Here is a 20,348-nt window from a genome sequence, read left to right on the forward strand (position 1 = left end):
TCCCTTTTGTCCTAGCCACTTTATAAGGCCCTGTCTTTTTGACCCAAATTATGGGAATCACCTTATCTTGCTGCCACACTTAATCAGTAAGTCCTCCATTGTGCTCTGTGCAATCCTGGATCTGTCTGTCTTTTTTCAGTCTCATGGCACATTGGAGCCTGTTCTCGTACACTGGGTCCAGGTTGTCCTGGAGCAAATAGTAATACAAAAAGAGTAGCTAGAATTTATTGAGTAAATATGTGTTTGTGATCCCATGTACTTTATGCGATTAATCTTTGTAACAACATTATAAAGGAACTATTATTATAAATTCCACATAAGCAAGGAGTAAGGCACAAGAGACTTCACTTTGGTTCAAATCACATAGTTAGAAAGTGTGACTGTAAATCCAAGGGGTTCTGCCCCAGGGCTCCAGGTATTTTTTTATGGAGGGAGAATGGTGTGGTCCTTGTAGAAGAAGATTCTGCTCCTCTGAATGACTAAGCTGGGAAATTGCCTGTGCCATTTTTTAGATCTGGACCTTTCCATTGCCGATTCTCATTGGCAGGATGGCATGGATTCTCCGGTCCTAGGGTGTACCTGTACTGCCCATGATGACAGCATCTCTCAGACATTGAGTCAGCTGAGAACCCAACACATTTTGACCCTGCATATTACTCAGAAGAGGGACCCATCACTTATCTGTAGACAGAAGTGTTTCTTACCCACAGAATGAAGGTGTGGGCTGGGCACTCTCCAAAGTCTTCTTTACCCTGACAAATCCAACCACCATGGAGGAAATGTACTCTTTCTGGGAACAAATATCCACACGCCTTCCCCCATTTCCACTTCTGCTTTCTTTGGGTGCTCACATTTCATCCTTGGAATTGCTCTCTCAGCTGTAGCTTGCTTAACAGTATGATCTGAAGCAGGGGAAAATCAACTCTGAGTGAGCAAAAAAAGAGCTGTATTTAAGTTTGGGGGCACAACCCCTAGTAGCATGAGTAGCTGCCATGGAGGTCTTAGAAAAAAACATGTCAGAGCTGTGCCAACCTCATGTTAAGCTTTGAATGAAAGTCCATAGTGTTTTCCATTCATCACAAAAGCTGAAAGAGTTAGTTCTGGCCTTCCTTTCTCTCCTTATTGTTATAGACTAGATAGGCTTAATATTGCTGCACTCAGATAACCAAACGGAGCCATTATGTCTAACCTCCTCTGACACTGAATTCAGAGGAACCCAAGGGCAGGATGCATGTCTATATTGTGGTCAGATGAGTCATGACCTCCCCACCTGCATTCTCAGGATGCTGGGCCCTGTTCTGTTCTAAAGCAGGGCACAGAATGTGCCTGGTTGGAAGGCTTCTGCCCTCTCAGCTGGAGATGGCATGACTCTGACCATGTGTCTGCTCGAAGGGACATTACCACAGAGTGGGTCAAGTTGTTCTCTACCAGGAAGGCTGGGAGACCTTGTCAAAAGGTGAATCTGGGAAAAGAGTGTTTTTATAATTGTTGTTTTGTGTTTCTCATGTACCATATTAAGGGTATGAAGAACAAAAAAAGCATCTAGCTCAGCAAGAAACATGACACTTTAAAGTTTTTATTCCATTATTATTTGAAAAGCTTCTAAAATTGTCATCTCCCTTAATACTTTTTTTTTTTTTTTTTTTTTTTTTTTTTAGTACTGGGGATTAAACCCAGGGGCGCTTAACCACTGAGTCACATTCTCAATGCATTTTTAAATTTTATTTACAGACAGGGTCTCACCAAGTTGCTTAGGGCCTCCCTAAGTTGCTGAGGCTGGCTTTGAACTCATGATCCTCCTGCCTTCACCTCCAGAGCCACTGGGATTACAGGCTTGCACCATTGTGCCTAGCTTATACTTAATTATATGTATAAGTACATGCACCTGTATTTGATGTGGATACAATATAAAAGTCTATAGAGTCAGACTGTGAAAACACCTTTCCTTATCATCTATTATTTGAATGGCCTGGAATCCCAGGTGTAACTCCTCTAAAATGTAAATTATCCTTTTGGGTCACTGGATAATGAGAGAGCAAAAATGACATAGTATTGATAAAACACCTGAACATTCAATACAAAAAGTCTCTCTAGCTCCAGAGGACAGAACAAGGAATGTTAAGGCCAGCTTTCCTGCTGCTGAGAGCCACTGAGCAGTGGCAAAGCTACTTATGGAGGAGTAAACCCCATGACCAGAGAGACAGACGATGACAAGAAAGAAGCTGGGAAAGTGACCAGAGAGAAAGGTTACAGGGAGAGTCCTCACACTGGAGAAGAAGTGTAACCAAATCTTTGTCAATGGTCTCCAGGATTTTTGTTTTAATTTTTTTTTTTTTTTTTTTTTTTTACTAGGGATTGAACCCAGCAGCATTTTACCATGAAGCCACATCCCCAGTCCTTCTTATTTTTTTAAGACAGCGTCTTGCTAAGTTGCTTAGGGCCTCACTAAATTGCTGAGGCTGGTCTTGAACTTTTGATCCTCATGCCTCAGCCTCCTGAGCCGTTGGGATTACAGGCGTGTGCCACCACACCCAGCAATGCTGGGCTGTTTTAAACTTAGGGGATAATAATTTGTAATAAAGAGAATAGAGGTGGAAATTAAAGTGCATCTTGTAACACTAGAACAGTACCTGGCTTGGAACAGGCATTCAGATAATACTACTTGTGTGAATGAATGAATTAATGAGACAACAGTGAAACTATTCTATCAGTCCCATGAGGGTGAGCAATAATCACTGTTGCCTGTACATCAACTTCTTATTTCTATGGTCAGTGGCCTAAGACAAGAGGAATCCAATTTGCCTGTAATTGAGAGAGAACAGTTTTTCAAACGTTACCAAAAAAAAAAAAAAAAATCCATCCAATCAGATTCCAAAGGTCCCTAGTCTATATGTGGTACTAGGAGCTACTCAGATAACCAAATAAAAGGAAAAATAATGACCAAAGACAACCTGAAGCACTAGATGATGCAAGCTGAATACAGCACCCAGAGACACAAAGGAGATCAGCTGCACGTTTATAAAGTTTATTATAAGAGGCTCTTATTTTCTGTCCTACTTGAAACCGTGCCTGGGAAAATGAGACAAGACATTTAACAAGGCAAGGATTAAACAGAACATGCAGGATCCAAACAGTTCTCATTTAGGCTACATTGGATCTCTTTTTATTTTTATAAAACTTAGATATTTAAACGTACCTCTTAAAACAATGTAGAACTAAACCACAGCCAGTTTTTGTTGAATTGTCCAGCTGGCTTTCACAATGGACAAACTGAGTGTTTTGTCCCAGCACTGCAATGTGCTAACCATATGACCTCAGCACATTACAAAACCTTTCTAATGCCTCACTTTTAGCTTACAAAATGGAGATAATAACCAGGACTCCAGAGGTTACTGGGTAGATTGTTAAAGATAATGTAGAAAAGTATTTAACGCATGTTCCTTGCCTCCTTGCCCTGTCTTTTAGATAAAGGAATTATTGGGAAAGAGTTGAAGCTTTAAGATTTTGGCTTGATGTGGAAAGATTGCAGGAGTGGAGTGGAGATGTTTTAAATTATATGGAAAGTACACGTTTTTGAACTTATAAGTTGAAATTGTTTTTGTGTTTCAACACAATGTTGAAAGTAAATACTAAATTAGGACAAAAGATTGTCACCTGCTGAGTTGGAGTAGATTCTTACCTAGGTTTGCTTAACAGGCTGGTGTTAAAAATGAAATTTCAAGCTGGGCATGGTAGTGCCTGTAATCCCAGCGGCTTGGGAGACTGAGGCAGGAGGATCATGAGTTCAAAGCCAGCCTCAGGAAAAGTGAGGTGCTAAGCAACTCAGTGAGACCCTGTCTCTAAAATACAAAATAGGGCTGGGGAAGTGGCCCAGTGGTCAAGTGCCCCTGAGTTCAATCTCTGGTACCCGCCCCAAAAAAATTGTTTCAACAAATTAAAAAATTGAACTGGTTTTTTTTTTTTAATTGATTCATGAATCAAGCAGTATCCTATCTATAAATCAGAGGGAGCTCCATTGAGGATGACTGGACAGTTGGCTTTTATGATAGCTCAAGCAGGCTCAGGGAACAGCATAATACAACAAAATAAAAAATAAAAAAGCAGATCAGTTACTTCAGTTACTTTCCTTGTAAGCGTTCGAGCAGAGGTGACTTCCTTATGCAGGGTCAGAGCCAGTGGCCCTTTTCTCCAATCAGTTATTGTGAATTGCCATTGTTTTTGTTTGTTGCTGTTGTTGTGTTGTTTTCTGCTTGTTTATTTGTTTTTAAAGTGGCCTGTTTGGAGATTTTCCTTTTTTTTTTTTTTTTTTTTTTAAGTTTCAGTTTGATTGCATGGCACTTAGCATGAGTGACTCCATTTTTTAAAAATACTTTTTTAGTCATTGATGGACTTGTATTTTATTTATTTATATGTGGTGCTGAGAATCGAACTCAGTGCCTCACACATGCTAGGCAAGCGCTTTACCCACTGAGCCCCTGCCCCAGCCCTGAGTGACTCCATTTTGATTTGGTCAGTTGGAACCTAGTACAGGAGCTCAATTCAAAACAATGGTCTTACATAAATTTTATTTAATACAGGTTTCCAATTTTGCATTATTTAGCTTACACATGATGCCTGGTGAATAAAATTTTGAAAATGTTTGTGTCCTGTGACTCAAACCCCATCCCTGTGACAAAACTTCTTAAACTTTAGAAGGATCTAAGTTCCAAGAAAAAAGAAAAAAGATAAAGAGTTGCCCTACTTCATAGGCAGTTTTGAAAGTCTTTAGTGCTTGGGTGGGGCCCAGTCACACCCTCCACAAATCCACAGAGCAGAAGTTTAAATTTGTCTTCCTTGTGGGATGTAAAATGAAACTGTACCAAAGAGAAATGGTGAGTGACTCACTCGCATGTGCTCTTCCAGGGAAGTGAGCATGTGACAGAGTATGAATGTGCCATGGACAGCAAATCCCTTCATGATGAAGCCTGGGGTTGCCTGTCCTGGGAGGTGGTTGGAGGCCACCAAGTTTAAGTTGGAGCCTCAAGGATGGTATTTGTCCTGGATGAATTCACTACAGTGCAACATCCAGTAGACATAGAGAAATTGTGTTTATCAGCTCACCAAGAAGGGGTTCAGCCCTCAGGAACAGGCGCGCGCACACACACACACACACACACACACACACACACACACAGCTGATTTGTGTATTTCCAGGTGTAGTGCTGCACACCTGTAATCCTATCAAGTCAGGAGGCTGAGGCAGGAACATGGCAAGTTCGAGGTCAGCCTCAGCAATTTAGCAAGAACTTGTCTCAAAATAAAAAATATAAAGGGCTGGGGATGTAGCCCAGAGATACTGGGTTTGATCACCAATACCAAAAAAAAAAAAAAAGTTACTTAGACAAAAATCCTCTTGCTCCAGGTTTATAGAGGAAGCCAAACCTTAGTCCAAAGGTTACTTGGCAACCATGGAATCAGAACAGAATATTAATGAATAAAATCACAGTAGGGACATATCTGGCCCCTGTACTGCTGGATCCCCCTTTTCCTATAGGGCAGGACTTGGATGAATATTTCAGAGTAAGTTTCTATGATGGTGTGTGTATAGATAGATGATAGATAGATAGATAGATAGTAGACGGACACAATGTCTTTATTACTTATTTTCATGTGGTGCTGAGGATCAAACCCAGGCCCTCACACCTGTGAGGCAAGCGCTCTTATCACTGAGCTACACCCTAGCCCCTCTATGATGGTTTTGAGTGGCGCTTGTATTGCTGGTGAACACAGTTCTTCTTTAAATATGCTAATGCCTTTTCCACAAACCTGCTTCAGCCCAGGAGATTTTCTTTCTCACTGAGATGAGTTTGCATATCTTTGTTTTGATGGGTATTTGCTGATTTTACTATTCTAATGCTCAGGGAAAAATCTACTTTGCCTGTTTCCAAATTCTCCATCAGATGGGGGGAAGCCCCATACTGCTGCCTCTACATATGGTCTACCAAATAGTGCTTGAAATCAGAGGTCCTTTCTCCCACGTACCCGCAATTTGCCAAAAGGATGTAAGAAACTTTGGACTTGAGTCAGCACACCTGGCTTATTGCTGTGGTGCCCTACACTGACAGTGTGGTACAACAGGGTGATTTATGGGACAGTGCACAATTATCCTGTACATCACTCTGAAAAACAATACAGATGTTTTATCAACATACCTGATTTTTCTTTATTAATCCATTGTGAATTATTTCTGACTTTATGTAACCTTGCCTGAAATAGGCTGAATTTATTTACAACTTTTTTTTTTTTTCTGTATATAACTGCTATTGGCATAGGTCTCAGATGTTTATTTCCCAGCTTGTCTTCCATGGTTCTTAAACTATGTCTTGAAAACTTCCCTCTCCCAAAACCTAGTGGTAGAATTCCCTTATTAAGAAGTTGCAGTCCCAGGGCTGGTAGTGGTGGTGCACGCCTGTAATCCTAGCAGCTCGGCAGGCTGAGGCAGGAGGATCACCAGTTCAAAGCCATGCTCAGCCACTTAGCAAGGCCCTAAGCAACTCTGTGTGACCTGTCTCTAAATAAAATATAAAAAAGGGCCGGAGATGTGGCTCAGTGGTTAAATGCTCCTGGTTTAATCCCCAGTACCGAAAAGAAGAAGTTGTGATCCCCCACATACTGTATAATTTGGTTTTTTTAAGACATCTCTACTAAAATATGTCACCTTCGGTCTTCCATCTTGGAGTGTCCTGATGTGTTTAGGGTCATTTGAATCACTCCTGAAATGAGAGTGTGTTTGCATTTTACACATATAAAACTGAGGCATGGTTGCTCATTATTTTGCCTCTCTATGAAATCAAAGCTTTTAAAATCCCAACCCAAAGTCTTGAGTCATTGTGAACCTGGTCATATGGTTCAGTTTATGGAATTGTAGGAAAGCCCTCAGAGAGAAAGAAGAAAGGAATCCAGGAAGCTGAGGTAGCTGAGCTTCTTGCAAAGGATCTGCAAAGAGCAGGGCAGGTAGGAAATGCTGGAGGGCTTTTGTAGGTGAACCTTCTGGAAGCAGGACCTTTCATCCCTTCAGGGCCGATCTTTTTTATGTAGCAAGGAGGTCTTCTGTGCTGGGGAGTGCAGTTCTTTTCTTCCCTCGTTGCTCCTCTTCCCTTGCCAAGAGTCATTGTGCCTTACTAGGAGCCTGACACTGCTAGAAAGCAGTTGGGTGGACTAACTTGTGTTATCTGATGTGTAATGAAAGAACCAAGGAGTACCACTTTCTGCATTCATTTCTATAAGCTAGTTAGAATCTCCTTTGGTGCTAGTAGCACTTAAATAAATACACAACAGCTGCCTCTATATAAATAGACTTTAGCTGTGTGCTGTCCACATTTCAAAATAAACTGTCTGGCTAAAAGCACCTGGTGTTCAAGTATGATACAGTCTTTTCCCTTTGGTAGAATATTTCTAGCTCATTCAATAATGACCCTCAGTATTTCCAGCAGGCTTTGCTCAAGCCAGCTTTCCACTTCTTAGTGGAGTAAAAAGGAGTAGGAATGTTCATATTAAAGGTTGCTTTTTCGGGTGGGACCTCTTCCCTGCCTCTTCACTTGTCATTTATTCCAAAGCTTGAAGCACAAGGAGGGCGCTGGTTCCTAAAAGCTGTAGCTGCCAGAGTTTTTCAGCCAGTCAGCAGCAACTCAATTCAACTCACGCAGAAATTATACTGAAAGCCTAGTGGGGTGGTGCAAGCCCTATAATCCCAGTGGCTCCAGAGGCTGAGGCAGGAGGTTTGTGAGTTCAAAGCCAGACTCAGCAACTTAGTGAGGCCCTAGGCAACTCAGTGAGACCCTGTCTCTAAATAAAATACAAAAAGGGCTGGGGATGTGGCTCAGTGGTTAAGTACCTCTGGGCTCCATCCCCAATACCAGAAGAAAAAAAAAAAAAAAGAAAGGAAGGAAGGAAGAAATAAATTAATTATACTGTTAAAGAGGGAGATGGGTGTCCATTCACATGATATAGAGCAGTGCCTCTACACAAAGCTGTGGCTCAAGACTATAAAAGTCTCAAAGACCTCTCTCTGCTCATGACTGTTTTTTTTTCTGTTTGGCTTCTGTCATTATTTGTCTCATTCACCTTATCGTTTGTGTGTGTGTGTGTGTGTGTGTGGTATTGGGAAATTGAACCCAGGGGTGCTCTATCACTGAGCTACACCCTCTGCCTTTTATTATTTTTATCTTCAGACCAACTGACCAAGTTACCCAGCCTGGCCTTGAACTGTGATCCTCCCTCCTCAGCCTCCTGAGGTGCTGGGATTACAGGTGTGTGCCACCTCAACCAGCTCATTCACCTTATTTTTTTAGTAATCATTTAAGATTTCCCAAACATCTAAAAGCAGTCTCTGAACTCTGTGTCTTTTTTTCATTCTCTTGTTAATTAATCATAGCATTTGCCATAATCCGGGTCATTGGTGTACTCGGCAGGTGAAATCCTCCTTATCATAAAGCCAGGCCCCCGCAGCTTTTATAAGGAGCATATGCCACCTCTGCAGTGCTTCACTTGGCATTTATATAGGTAGAGGCACAGTCTCCTTTTTCAGAGTAATCAGACCTCACATTGGCTTTCATTCAGTTCACCACTCTAGTGTTCCCTCAGGAGTATCTGGTGTGTGTGTGTGTGTGTGTGTGTTGGGGGGTCACGTACATCCACCTGAATTCTCCATCTCTCTGTGGGTGCCAACTGGGTGTCCTACACTTTAACTCAATTCCCTAGTGAGCTGTGGGTCTTGCAGCAACCCAGACACATTCTTCTCTTCTGCAGCATTCAAAACCAAAAATTCTACCCCTAAATTAGTTACTGGCTTGAGTCATTTTAGTGAGGGCTCCTCGAGAAACTGGTGATACCCATCTACAAAAGGAAACAGTTCCTGCACTCTCTTCTCCCTGGTTCTAGCAGTGTCTCCGTCTGGCCCTCCTCCCATGAGACCAGAGTTCTTAGCAGTACTTTCTATAGTCTCTGTATAATTTTTTCCTGAAGGGTTGTCTCTGAAGTTAGTGATCAGAGCTCAGACTCACTGAAATTTGAGCTTGGTCTGGCACCCAGGGCCAACTCAGAGCTCTCTTCTTATTTCCTTTTAGCTCTTACAGATAATGATAATCAGGAGATTTCCATTTCATGTTTTCTTGTTGGTTTACAATTCCTTGTGCATTCAGTGAGCCAACTGGTCCATGAGGCCAATTCAGGAATGGAAGATTGTCATCCTTTCTCTTCCCAAATCATGTTTCTGTGGGCAGCCATGTTAGCAAGTCTCATTTCTGACACCAACTAGGTAGAGAAAAACACCTTTTCACTGGTTCTGCATTCATGAATTCAGCTAAATGAACATAGAAAATTTTTGGAAAAAAAAATCCTTGCATCTATCTTGAATGTGTTATAGACTTTTCTTGTTATTATTCCTTAAACAATACAGTGTAACAACATTTACATAATATTTATATTATGTTAGATATCACAAGTAATCTACAAATGACTTAAAATATATATGGGAGAATATGTAGGTTGTATGCAAAATACTACACCTTTTTACATAATGGAATGTAGTATCTAGGGATTTTGGTATCTGGGTCCTGCAATGAATTCCCTTTGGGAACTGAAGCACAACTGTGCTCTCAATACTTTATTTCTGGCACTGCATGGGCGGAAAGGTGTGGTGCCTTTCCTCATACATCTTAAAGTTCATAGTTAACACTCCTATAACAAAAAAGACAGGTTAACAAGGGAAAGACATTAAATGTATTTAATCAAGGTTCTACATGATGCAGGAGCCTTCAGAATGAACACTTCCCAAGACGCAAGGAAAAGTCTGTGTCTATGCTTAGGTTTAATGAAGCTTGGACAGCCGTGGAGAAATGTGATTGGACAGGAGAATATGATCTAATGGTAATCGACTGAGTGTGGAAATCCAGCAAGACCTGTCTGTTCAGATTCTTCTTGAACTCTGAATAACACTCCTTTCTTTTGGAGGCAGAGCGACTGCAGAATGAGAATCTTATGATCTACTATCAGAATAGGTCAGAGAATTTCTTTATGGCCATTTCCTACACAGGAAGATGGGGGAAGGCTAGAGTAATGTTTTTGAGCCTTATGATTTGCTTTGGGGCAGGGGTTCTAGTTTCTGTGATCCACCTTGAAGAAAAGGAATTCTAGTTTCTGGAATTGCCTTTGGGAGACTCAAAGAGGGCTGAGAGACAGGAAAGCAGAACAAGGCCAAAGTTCCTGGTTTTGAGATTGCTTCCAAGACCTTCCAGTCAAAGAACTCAACATGCCAAAGCACCATACTTTGGGGTATTGTGATCTGAGCTCCAGCAATCAGATGCATGTGGGAGGTTCCCACACCAAGCAATTCTGCAAGTATCCAATTCCCAGTGCATACCAACTGGGCATCCTACAATTTAACTCAATTCTGACACTACCTGGAATTACAGATGAGGACATAGTCCTATAGGACTGTCCCCACCTCTGATGCCAATCTCAAGTCCAGGTTTTGCTTCTGACCAACTAGCCATAAATCAGAGGTTCCCACAATCCCTGCACTCATTCTTTTCAATTGTTTGCTGGAATGGCTCTCAAAACTCAGGAAAACAGTTTCCCTACCAGGTTATCAGGTTTCTATAAAAGGGTACAACTCAGAACAGGCAGAACAAGCTCCGAGGGGGCATGGAGCTTTGGTGGACGCTTTCTTATGGTGGATTAAATCATCGGCCATTGGTGATTTAAATCAATCTTCAGATCCTTTCTCCTGTGGAAGTTGCAGCCCTCAAATCACATGGTTAGGTCTCCTGGCAACCAGTTCCCCATGCTGTAGTCATCTAGGACTTTTCCAAAAGTCACCTCCTTACACAAACTCAGGAGAGGTTGAGAGGGGCTTGTTCTGAATAACATAGATGTTTCTTTTACCATTCAGGAAATTCCAAGAGTTTTTGGAATTCTGGGTGGGCAACAAAATGAAGACCAAATATGTATTTCTTATTATAAGTCACAATATCACGTAACCCTACTCCATCTTCATCTTCTGCCACTCCTGCACTTGTTCAGGAGACTTTTGTTCCTCCCTCAAACACAATAAGCTTTTTCTGCTTCAGGGCCTTTGCACTCTGCTCATTCTGCATAAAAGTGATCACTTTCATGAATGGTAATTCAGCCCAGATATTACCTCTTCAAAGACACCTTCCAGATCCCCATCCTGGCTGGCTCCTGGCTGGTAACTTATCTTGTGATCATAGTAAATATTTTCATCTTTGTGAACCCTATGATGATCTCTGTTACAACTACTCTTGTAGCATGAAAGTGGCAATAGACAATATATAAGTAAATGGCTGTGGTTATGAGGCAATAAGTCTCTTTCTAGAAGCTGTTAAAAGATTAAATTATAATAAATCTGGTTTTGCAGATCTTAATTGGCTTTGTGTGTGTGTGTGTGTGTGTGTATGTGATTCCAGAATCAGGTTAGCCTAAATCCAAAATGGTTCCGCATGCTCACTCGAAACATGGGCAGGTTTTATTTATAGACAGAGAAAAGAAAGTGATTTGCAGAAAACAAAATGAGGCCAGGCGCCAGGATGCACACATGCAGAGGCAGGAGGATTGAAAGTTCAAAGCCAGCATCAGCAACTAGCAAGGCCCTAAGCAACTAAGTGAGGCCCTATGTCCAAATAAAAAATAAAAAGGGATGGGGATATGGCTCAGGGGTTAAGTGCCCCTGGATTTCAACCCCTGGTAACAAGAAAAAAAACACCAAACTGAGGTACAGAGACAGCCCTAATGGTTTTTAGTCCTCCTCTTATTTGAAGATGGGTTGAATTGTTGACAGTCACCTATGATTGGCTAAGACTCAGCTACCTGTTATAGGAGTAGGTTACAGTCTGTTTGCTCTTTAAATTAGGTTACAATTCACTGTGTGGATAAACTTGAAAGCCAAACTTAGGATGCATTAGGAGCAGCTTTAGAACAAACTTAATAGCACTGAAGTTTGAATTTCATGAAGATTTCACATATCATGAAATATTCCTCTTTTTTGATCAACTATTTGTTAATGTGAAAATCATCATTAGCTTGTAGGTTACAAAAGCAGGATTTGACCCATGAATAATTGTGCTTTACTGCTCCCTGCTCTATACCATTATCTTTATGTTATGTTTTCGTTTTTCCTAGTGTCTGACATTATCTTACGTATTCATTTGTTTGTTTTTCTCTCCCTCTTCTGGTAAGCTTCCTGAAAGCAGGTTATTTGATGTATCTATTTGATGTATCCACTGCATTATTTCTATTGACTGAAGCTGTGCCTGAACATAGAGATGGTCTATGAATATTTGGTGATTTAAAGAATAAATTTATATTGTGGGAGACTGCCACATCATGTGACCAGTGTTTTTCCTCTCCTGATTGGTTGAGGCTCTGTCAGTCACTTCCAGTGATCTGGCCACTCTTAAGTAGCTAAAGATGGTAGCCCTGATCTTGAGATTAGACATAATGCAACCAAATGTGTCTTCATGCATGGGCATGCCTTCCTACATCCCCAGGGATTGAGCTACGCTCACCTGTTCTTTTGAGATATTACCCCTTACCCTGTTTGGGATAGAATGTTCCTTGGAAATGCCCTTTGTGTGTCCCCTTCTCTTTCTTTGCCTTTGGGTGTGGCCTTCCTAAATGTCAGTCAACCTGCTGACAGCAGACATCATGAAGCTAGACTCAACCCCCTGAAACCTGACCCCTTGCCTCATTTGAATGGCTTCTTCTCAATAAAAGGGTTCAGCATGCCCTTGCTCTCTCTCTTTCTGTGGACCCTTAAGGTCAGAGGAGCCATCACAGGAACCCAGAGAAAAAGGTATCTCTGTCTCTTGTGTGGTTATTTGGCGCAGCCCAGTTCCCCTGGAGTGACCCCTGAGTGTTTTAGTCATGAACAATGTGGCATTATATAGTTCATGAGTCACTATATCTAATAAGGTCTCACCTCTAAGCATCTCATGTATATCATATTTCAGGTGACAACCCTATCCAGGTCTTCCCCTCTCCCTGGCTGTTCCTATAGTCATCTCTCAAGCCTTCCTGACCTCTCGCCCCTCATTCCAGTCTCTCTCACTTGTGTTATACCCTGATAAAGTGTTTCTTTTATTATAGCCTTTCTCAGAAAATAACAACTTATCACTGTCTTTCACATACCAAGCCCACCCCCCTCCCTTGGGCATTCAAGGCCCTTACCAATCCCTTCCCCTGCTTTGCCAACCTGTCCCTGGGCCTCCTCTATAAGGAGCCCTCTGCTCCTGCAGCCTCATCTCCTCATTGTCACAGAATCTACTGTTCTTTCCGGCTCAGCTCTTTGCTCAGGAGGTTCATCAGAACCAGTTGGCTTTCCCTGTAGGAAGGAACTGGACCCATTTAGAAAGTAAGGGCAGTGTTCAGTAAGTGGTGGGGAGACCAGGCTGAGGAAAACTGGAGGAAGGTAAGTAATCAGGACCAAGCATGGCAGAAGAGTTAATCAGTGAGTTAGGAGGGTCTTAGTTATCATTGAAAAGCGCTGCTTGGTTGGGTTTATCAGGCCAATTTTTTTTTTTTTTTCAACCCACTGTGCAGACCAACACGTGGAGAATCTTGTTAAAATGAAGATTCGGGAAGTAGGTCTTGGGTGGAGGCCTGAGGCTCTCCATTTTTAATAAGCTCCCAGGATGCCCAAACTTCTGGTTCTAAGATGATTCTTTGAATGTTGAAGGTCTAATTAAATGCTCAGAAAAAGTGCTTTGTCCACGTGACTTACAGGAACAGAAGGCAGTCGTCCTACCCCTCCAGGGCCTGCCCATATGTCATGAGAACCCCACAAAGGAGTGAGCCCACAGCAAAGACGTTTCTTACATTCTAAACAACTGAAAGAAATGTAGGATGGCTCAAGTCTCCTTGATGATGAAGGCGATGCTGGAAACTGAGGACAAGCTGAATGTGTGAGGCGGCAAGAAAGGGAAGCAGCATCTTTAATCCTGAGATGGTGGCAGTAAAAATAGCCACTGTGAAAAAACAGATTCTAATGTTGGCTGGCTGGCTGGCCTGCACACACACACACACACACACACACACACACACACACTGTAGGCTGAAGTGCTATACTTTTTTTTTTTCCTGGTACAGATGGATTGTCTCTACGGAGAAGAGAGATAATCCATCTGATCATCTTCTGAACTACCATAGAATACAGTTCAGAATCCATTTCTGGCTTGAGGACTAGTCATGGTACTTTGCCCTATCAAAACAGCTTGGGTTGTTTCTGTCATGTGCATCTCCAAACAGAAGAGTATTTTGTTGGTACAATAAACGTGACTCTGATATCAGTTCCTCTTTAACGATTAGCCTGGTCCTTGTACCTTTGGCTAATCATTAGCTGTTCTTTTGATGAATTTATATGTCTTTTCCGCTTGGCCTTTGTCAAACCACAAGGTATCCTGACTTGTAATGATTTTTAAGGCCACTTTCCTCATCACAGTGATCTCACCTTCCTTTTTTTTTTTTTCCCAGAGGAACTTCTACTCGCGTGACTGGACTCTGATCTTGGCATAGAACCGTGGCAATGGTAAGTTGTGGAGTGTCTCACCCTACCTAGTGCCAGGTACAGTCAGGTACAGGATGTGTATTCAAGGGACTGTTGATTTAAGCAAAGTGTTGTTTGCTCAATAAAGAGGAAGTAGGAGGGCAGTTCCTTTCTTTTTTTCTTTTTGTTTTTTTCTTTTTTTTGAACCCCATTTTAATTTTTTTCAGGGCTAGTGAGTAACTTGACCCTGAAAATTAATTCAAAAACAGAATCCTTTGAATTCTTTTGAATATAGAAATGAGAACATAGACATGAGTTAAAGTTTTCTCTCTGCAGAAGCACTGTGTGATCAATTTAGGCAAAAGAAAAAGGAAAAGTAAGAGATGACTACTGTGATCATTTTGATGTGGCCCCATCGGGTCAGGCTAATCCCAAGGGGTGCTTCTTAGCAATGTGGGCTGGTCGTCTGCCTCCTGCTTTCAATTAGGATCAGGCTCCTTGGTTATCTGATCTATGGGACAGGCATGAAATTGGATCCCTTTGAGAGTTCTGTGAAGTTCAGTGCTGATGTGGAAGGGGAGCCTTTTGGCTACAAACGTGGCTGTACCTAAGGTTGGCCATCTGTTCTTCTCCCATCCAAAGTAGGTTTCTGAATAGGCAGGGGATTTCGATCCCTGGTCTTCTGGGAAGAAATACTAGAAGAAGCAACTTATACCTGGAGAACAACTAAAGATCCTGACAGCTCTGGATGACTTCTTTTAGGAAGATGGATATGTAAAATATCCTGAACACATGGGAATATACTTTTTATTATTATTATTATTATTATTATTATTAGTAGTAGTAGTAGTAGTAGTAGTAGTATTTGTAGATGGACACAATGCCTTCATTTTGTTAATTTATTTTTATGTGGTGCTGAGGGTTGAACCCAGTGCTTCACACATGCTGGGCAAGTACTCCACCACTGAGCCACAACCCCAGGCTCGGAATATACTCTTAAAAAATGTTTTTTGCATTTGACATTCCAGAATTTTCTTCATGATCCCTGACACTCAAAGGCTTATTCATGTTTACCCTAAATCTCTTACGCTTTAATTTAAAATCCACTTCTTATTGCTTGATTCTCTCTGGACATAAGAACATTTATTCAGAATGTTTATGGTGTCCTTTCTGTGTTCTGGATGTACTACTAGGATCAGGGGACTCAAAATTAATGGATACTATTCCTATCTTCAGCAAGCTCACAGCTTTCCTCTACATGAAGACTGTAATCCAATGATTTTTTGGTGTGCTCTAAAGAATCACCTCAGTTGTTTCCCTCTTTTCTTTAGAACCTGTCTTTCCATCATGACTGTCATTTCACTGGACAGAAAAAGGTCATTTTTAAATGAAAAGAAAATCACAAGATACAGCTACAATGTTGAAATTCCCCACTATTTAACATCATTTTACTTTAGACCTTATTCTCATATAAAATGATTTTTAAATTTTTTTTAGTTATAGATGGACACAATATCTTTCTTTATTCATTTATTTTTATGTGGTGCTGAGGATCGAACCCAGTGCCTCACATGTGTGATACAAGAGCTCTACCATTGAGCTTCAGCTTCAGCCTTGTAAAAATGATTTTTAAACAGTAGTAATAAGAGGGTAAATAACATTTTTGGATTCTGGGGTTTTTTTTCCACTTAATATAAGAAAATGTTCAAAATAAAATGATAAATGAACTAGGATACAGAAATTATGTATTCACTCTAATCTTATGCTTTCTCTAATCTCTTTGTTAACTTTTATTTATATTACATTTTATAGCATATTAAAATTGTTTACTCTAATACTAAAATTATTTACTATAAACTATGAGTGTTTAGTTTTCTTAATTCTTTAGTTTGTTTTGAATTTTCTGATTCTCTACGATGATCATATGTGCTATGGGGCTTTTATTTTGATTTTTTTGCAGTACTGGCTATTGAACCCAGGGATGCTCTACCACTGAGTTACATGCCCAGCCTTTTCAATTTTTAATTTGAGACAAGGTCTTGCTAAGTTGACCAGGCTGGCCTCGAACTTGCCATCCTCCTGCTTCAGCCTCCTGAATTCCAAGTGTGTCTCACTGCTCCTGGCTGGCTGACCATACATTTTAAAAGCCATTGTATTCAAGTATTTTAAATGATTTTTATGAGTTGTAAGTTGCTTTTAGTGAGATGCATAGACTTTAAGGTTGCTGGTAGAGTATTGACCAGAGTCTCTACCCAGGCAGTACACTCCTCCATCAAGACAGTACCTTTTATCCCTCCAAGAAGCTCCTCCATGCCCTCCCAGGTCAGTCCCCTCTCTGCTCTCCACTCCATCCCAGAAACACAACCACTGTTATGACTGTCATCTCCATAGAAGAGGTTTGTCTTTTCTAGAACATCCCACAAGTGGAATTGAAGCACTTGACTCTTATGTCTGACTTTTCTCTGAGCATTATACTTTTTGTAACTCATTCATGTATCTGTATGAATTGTCGTTTCTTCCACCTTTCATTTTTATTGCTCATTAGTATACCACTGTATTGTACTCAAATCTTTCTGATGTTTATTGTTTTTCTTATTAATATAATAACAATAATACTTCATTGATTATGGTATAGCACCTATTTCTTCTTGCTAGTCCCCCAACCCTAGTACTGGGGATTGAACCCAAGGGTACTCTACCATTGAGCTCCATCCCCAGCCTTTTTTATTTTTTTGAAACAAGATCTCACTAAGTTGCTGAGGCTGACCTTGAACTTGCAATCTTCCTGCCTTAGCCTCTCAAGAAGCTGGGATTGCAGGTGTGCACCGCTGCTCCTGGCTGGCATAGCACCTATTTCTAGCTATTCACTTCCATCATTCTTTTCTACATGCTCTCGGTTTCCTTTGCCTACTATTACAATAAGCCTTCCTGGGATGGATGAAAACCCCATCTTGCCTGAAGGTTAATGGTACATTGTGCCCTAGAATTTAATTAATACAGGTACTTAAAGGACTAACAAAGAATAAATTTTTTTGCCTTATTCCTGGGCCGGAGGCGGGGGGGGGGGTAAGAATCACTTAGAATGCAAATAGATAAACTAAACCACCCTTGTAAGTCCCTCTGTCAATTTATCTTGTTAGATATTAATTTTAATCCCATAATAGTCCCTCAGCAATGCAGTTTGCTTTACACTTGAATACAATGTCTGAGTACCACCTAAAATACTGGAGCTGAAAAAGAACCTTGTGAAATGTTACTCAGAAAGCTGCTTCAGGGCTGGAGATATAGCTCAGTGATAGAGATTTTGCCTAGCATGTGAGAGGCCCTGGGTTCAATCCCCAGCACCACAGACACACATTCACACACACACAATCTCATGGAGGGGCAAAGGCTAAGTTAGGCCATATTGGAATTTTGATAGCAAATCATCAATTTGCTTATTATTAAGGATATACAGTAGAGGGAAAAGAAGTAAGGTGCCTGTATTAGGTTCAGAGAGCTGCTGTAACAAAGTTTCTACAAAATGGGTGGCTTAAAATCATAGAAATTTATTGCCTCACAGTGTTGGAAACCACAACTCCAAAATCAAGGTGTCAGCCTGGCCCCTGCTCTCTCTGAGACCTATACGGAAGACCTTCCTCACCTCTTCTGAGCTTATGGTGGTTTCCTGGTGGTCTTAGGTGTTCCCTGACTGTCAGCTGTGGAACTCCAGTCTGTGCCTTTGCCATTATACTGCAGTCGCACTGCACTGTATCTGTCTCCATGTGGCTATCTTCTTATAGGATGGCATCTTAACTATGTTGCCATGACCTATTTCCAAATAAAATCACAGTCTGGAGTACTGGGATTAGGACCCCAACATGAAGTGACCACAGTGCCTGAGGAGGCTGATGTCATGGACCTCTACTTTCCTCTGGTCAGTTGTATAGTGGGTAATGAGTGAGTGTTGGACATTGACCACATCCAGGACATGAAAGCCTAGTGTTTCAACAGAGGCCCATGCCCTGTGGTACCTGGGGCCTTAGATGGGCTCAATGTGCCCACAATCAGCCAGAGCAGTCCAGGCCAAGACAGTCTAGCATATACAACTCAAATTTGATTTGCTGGAGAACTACTCTAAGGGTATGAAAAACTTGCATTCCTTTAAATCTTGTAGTATGTCCTTAGATCAAATTAAATTATTAAAAGCTTTAGCTCTGTTCTACACTGTTTTACCACCTTGTACCAATGTTCCGCCTTGTTTCTGCTTTGGCATTGAGGAATATTATAAGAAAAAGACAAAAGAATCTCATTATTATGTTTATTATGGTAATGTGGTTACAACCATATTAAGTGATGATGATGATGATGGCAGTGATTATAGCCATCTAATTTCTTTTTGTTTTAGTATTTTCTTTTTTTTTGGGGGGGGGGGCGGGTTCTGTGCTAGCTAAGTGCTTTCCTTAATTATCCTATTGCATTATTATAACAACCCTGTAAGTTGATATGCCCTGTGAATTGATATATTCCCAATATGCAGGTGAGGAAAAATGAGGGACACACAGAGAGAAAGGATTGGTGACAGGTCTATCCCACACCAGTGCCTGTGCTTCTTTCCACTGGGCTTCTCATTGCAGCAGGGGCTGACCACTCCCTCTATCTTTAGCCTCTGGACAATGTACTCTTCCTGGTTTCCTTTTATCTCCAGGGCTGCTCCTTCTCAGTCATTCTTGATGGGTTTCCTTCTGCTGGACCTGTAGTGTCCTAGGTCTTGTCCTTATCCTCTGCTTTCTCCCTGGGTCATCTCATCATATACTGTCCACTTGCTGAGGCAACCTAAGCATATTACTTTAGACTTGCCTTTCAGGACTTGTATAACCAACTGTCCGTTTGACAACTCCACTTGGATGCCTAATGGACATCCCAAACTTCACATGTTGAAAATAGAACTTTCAAATCCCACCCACCCCCCACTATCACCCCAAATCTGATAGTCCTCCTCCAGTTTTCCCCATCTGGGGGTGAGTGGTAGCACTCTTCACCCAGATGCTCAAAGAAAATGATGGAGAGTTATACTTAATTCTTTTCTTTCCTCACCTCCCACATCAGCCCATCAGCAAGTTCTGTCGCCTTTGCTCCAAAACATGTGCTGAATCTGCCTGTTTATTTCCATCTGAGCTATTTCATTCTAGTCTAGCAACACTTCCCACTCCCAATCTTGGCCCAGACTCTCAATTGGTCTCTGCATCTCCCTACAGCAGCCCGAGGGATCTTTTTAATGTGCAGATCAGATCCCATGGCCCCATCTCCTTCCTTAAAACCTGGCGGTGGCTTCCTCCCACCCTTAGAATAAAATGCAAACTTCTTATCCAGCTCAGAAGGGCTGCCTTGCCCAGACCCCAACCTGTGTCTCTAATTTTCTTTGCTTTTTTTCTATCTTTAGTTTTTATTATGGAAAAGTTTGAACATATGTAAAAGTAAACAAGTTATTATAAGGACTCTTTGACACACCTATCGGTAATTATTAACTCATCGTCAATATTATTTCTTCTTTACTTACTTCCTCCTATCTGTGTTCTTCGATAATGTATTTCCAATATAATTTCATCTGGAAGTTATTTCAATTCTATTAGAGTAAACGTCTTAACAATTAAAATATAACCATAATGCCATTATCATATCTAAAAATCTCAAGATGCCTTAATGTCGTTAAATATCAACTCAGTGTTCAAATATCCAATTGTCTCATAAACCTCTATTTTTTCTTTCTTATTGTTTGATTCCGGATCCAAATCAGGTTCACACAATCATGATTACTGATATGTCTTTT

At 41.1% G+C, this 20,348-nt stretch overlaps 1 protein-coding gene across 1 annotated transcript in view; it reads left to right on the forward strand.

The window, feature by feature from the left end:
* Positions 1–20,348, forward strand: part of Anxa4 (annexin A4) — a 61,365-nt gene that overhangs the window by 19,122 nt on the left and 21,895 nt on the right. The window contains exon 2 of the mRNA XM_076832917.2: positions 14,527–14,581. Coding sequence (XP_076689032.1) covers positions 14,579–14,581 — 3 coding nt within the window. The 5' untranslated portion in view covers positions 14,527–14,578. The remainder of the gene's footprint in view (positions 1–14,526; positions 14,582–20,348) is intronic.

This window comes from Callospermophilus lateralis, chromosome 14 (genome assembly GCF_048772815.1).
Source record: "Callospermophilus lateralis isolate mCalLat2 chromosome 14, mCalLat2.hap1, whole genome shotgun sequence".
NCBI classification, from domain to species: domain Eukaryota; kingdom Metazoa; phylum Chordata; class Mammalia; order Rodentia; family Sciuridae; genus Callospermophilus; species Callospermophilus lateralis.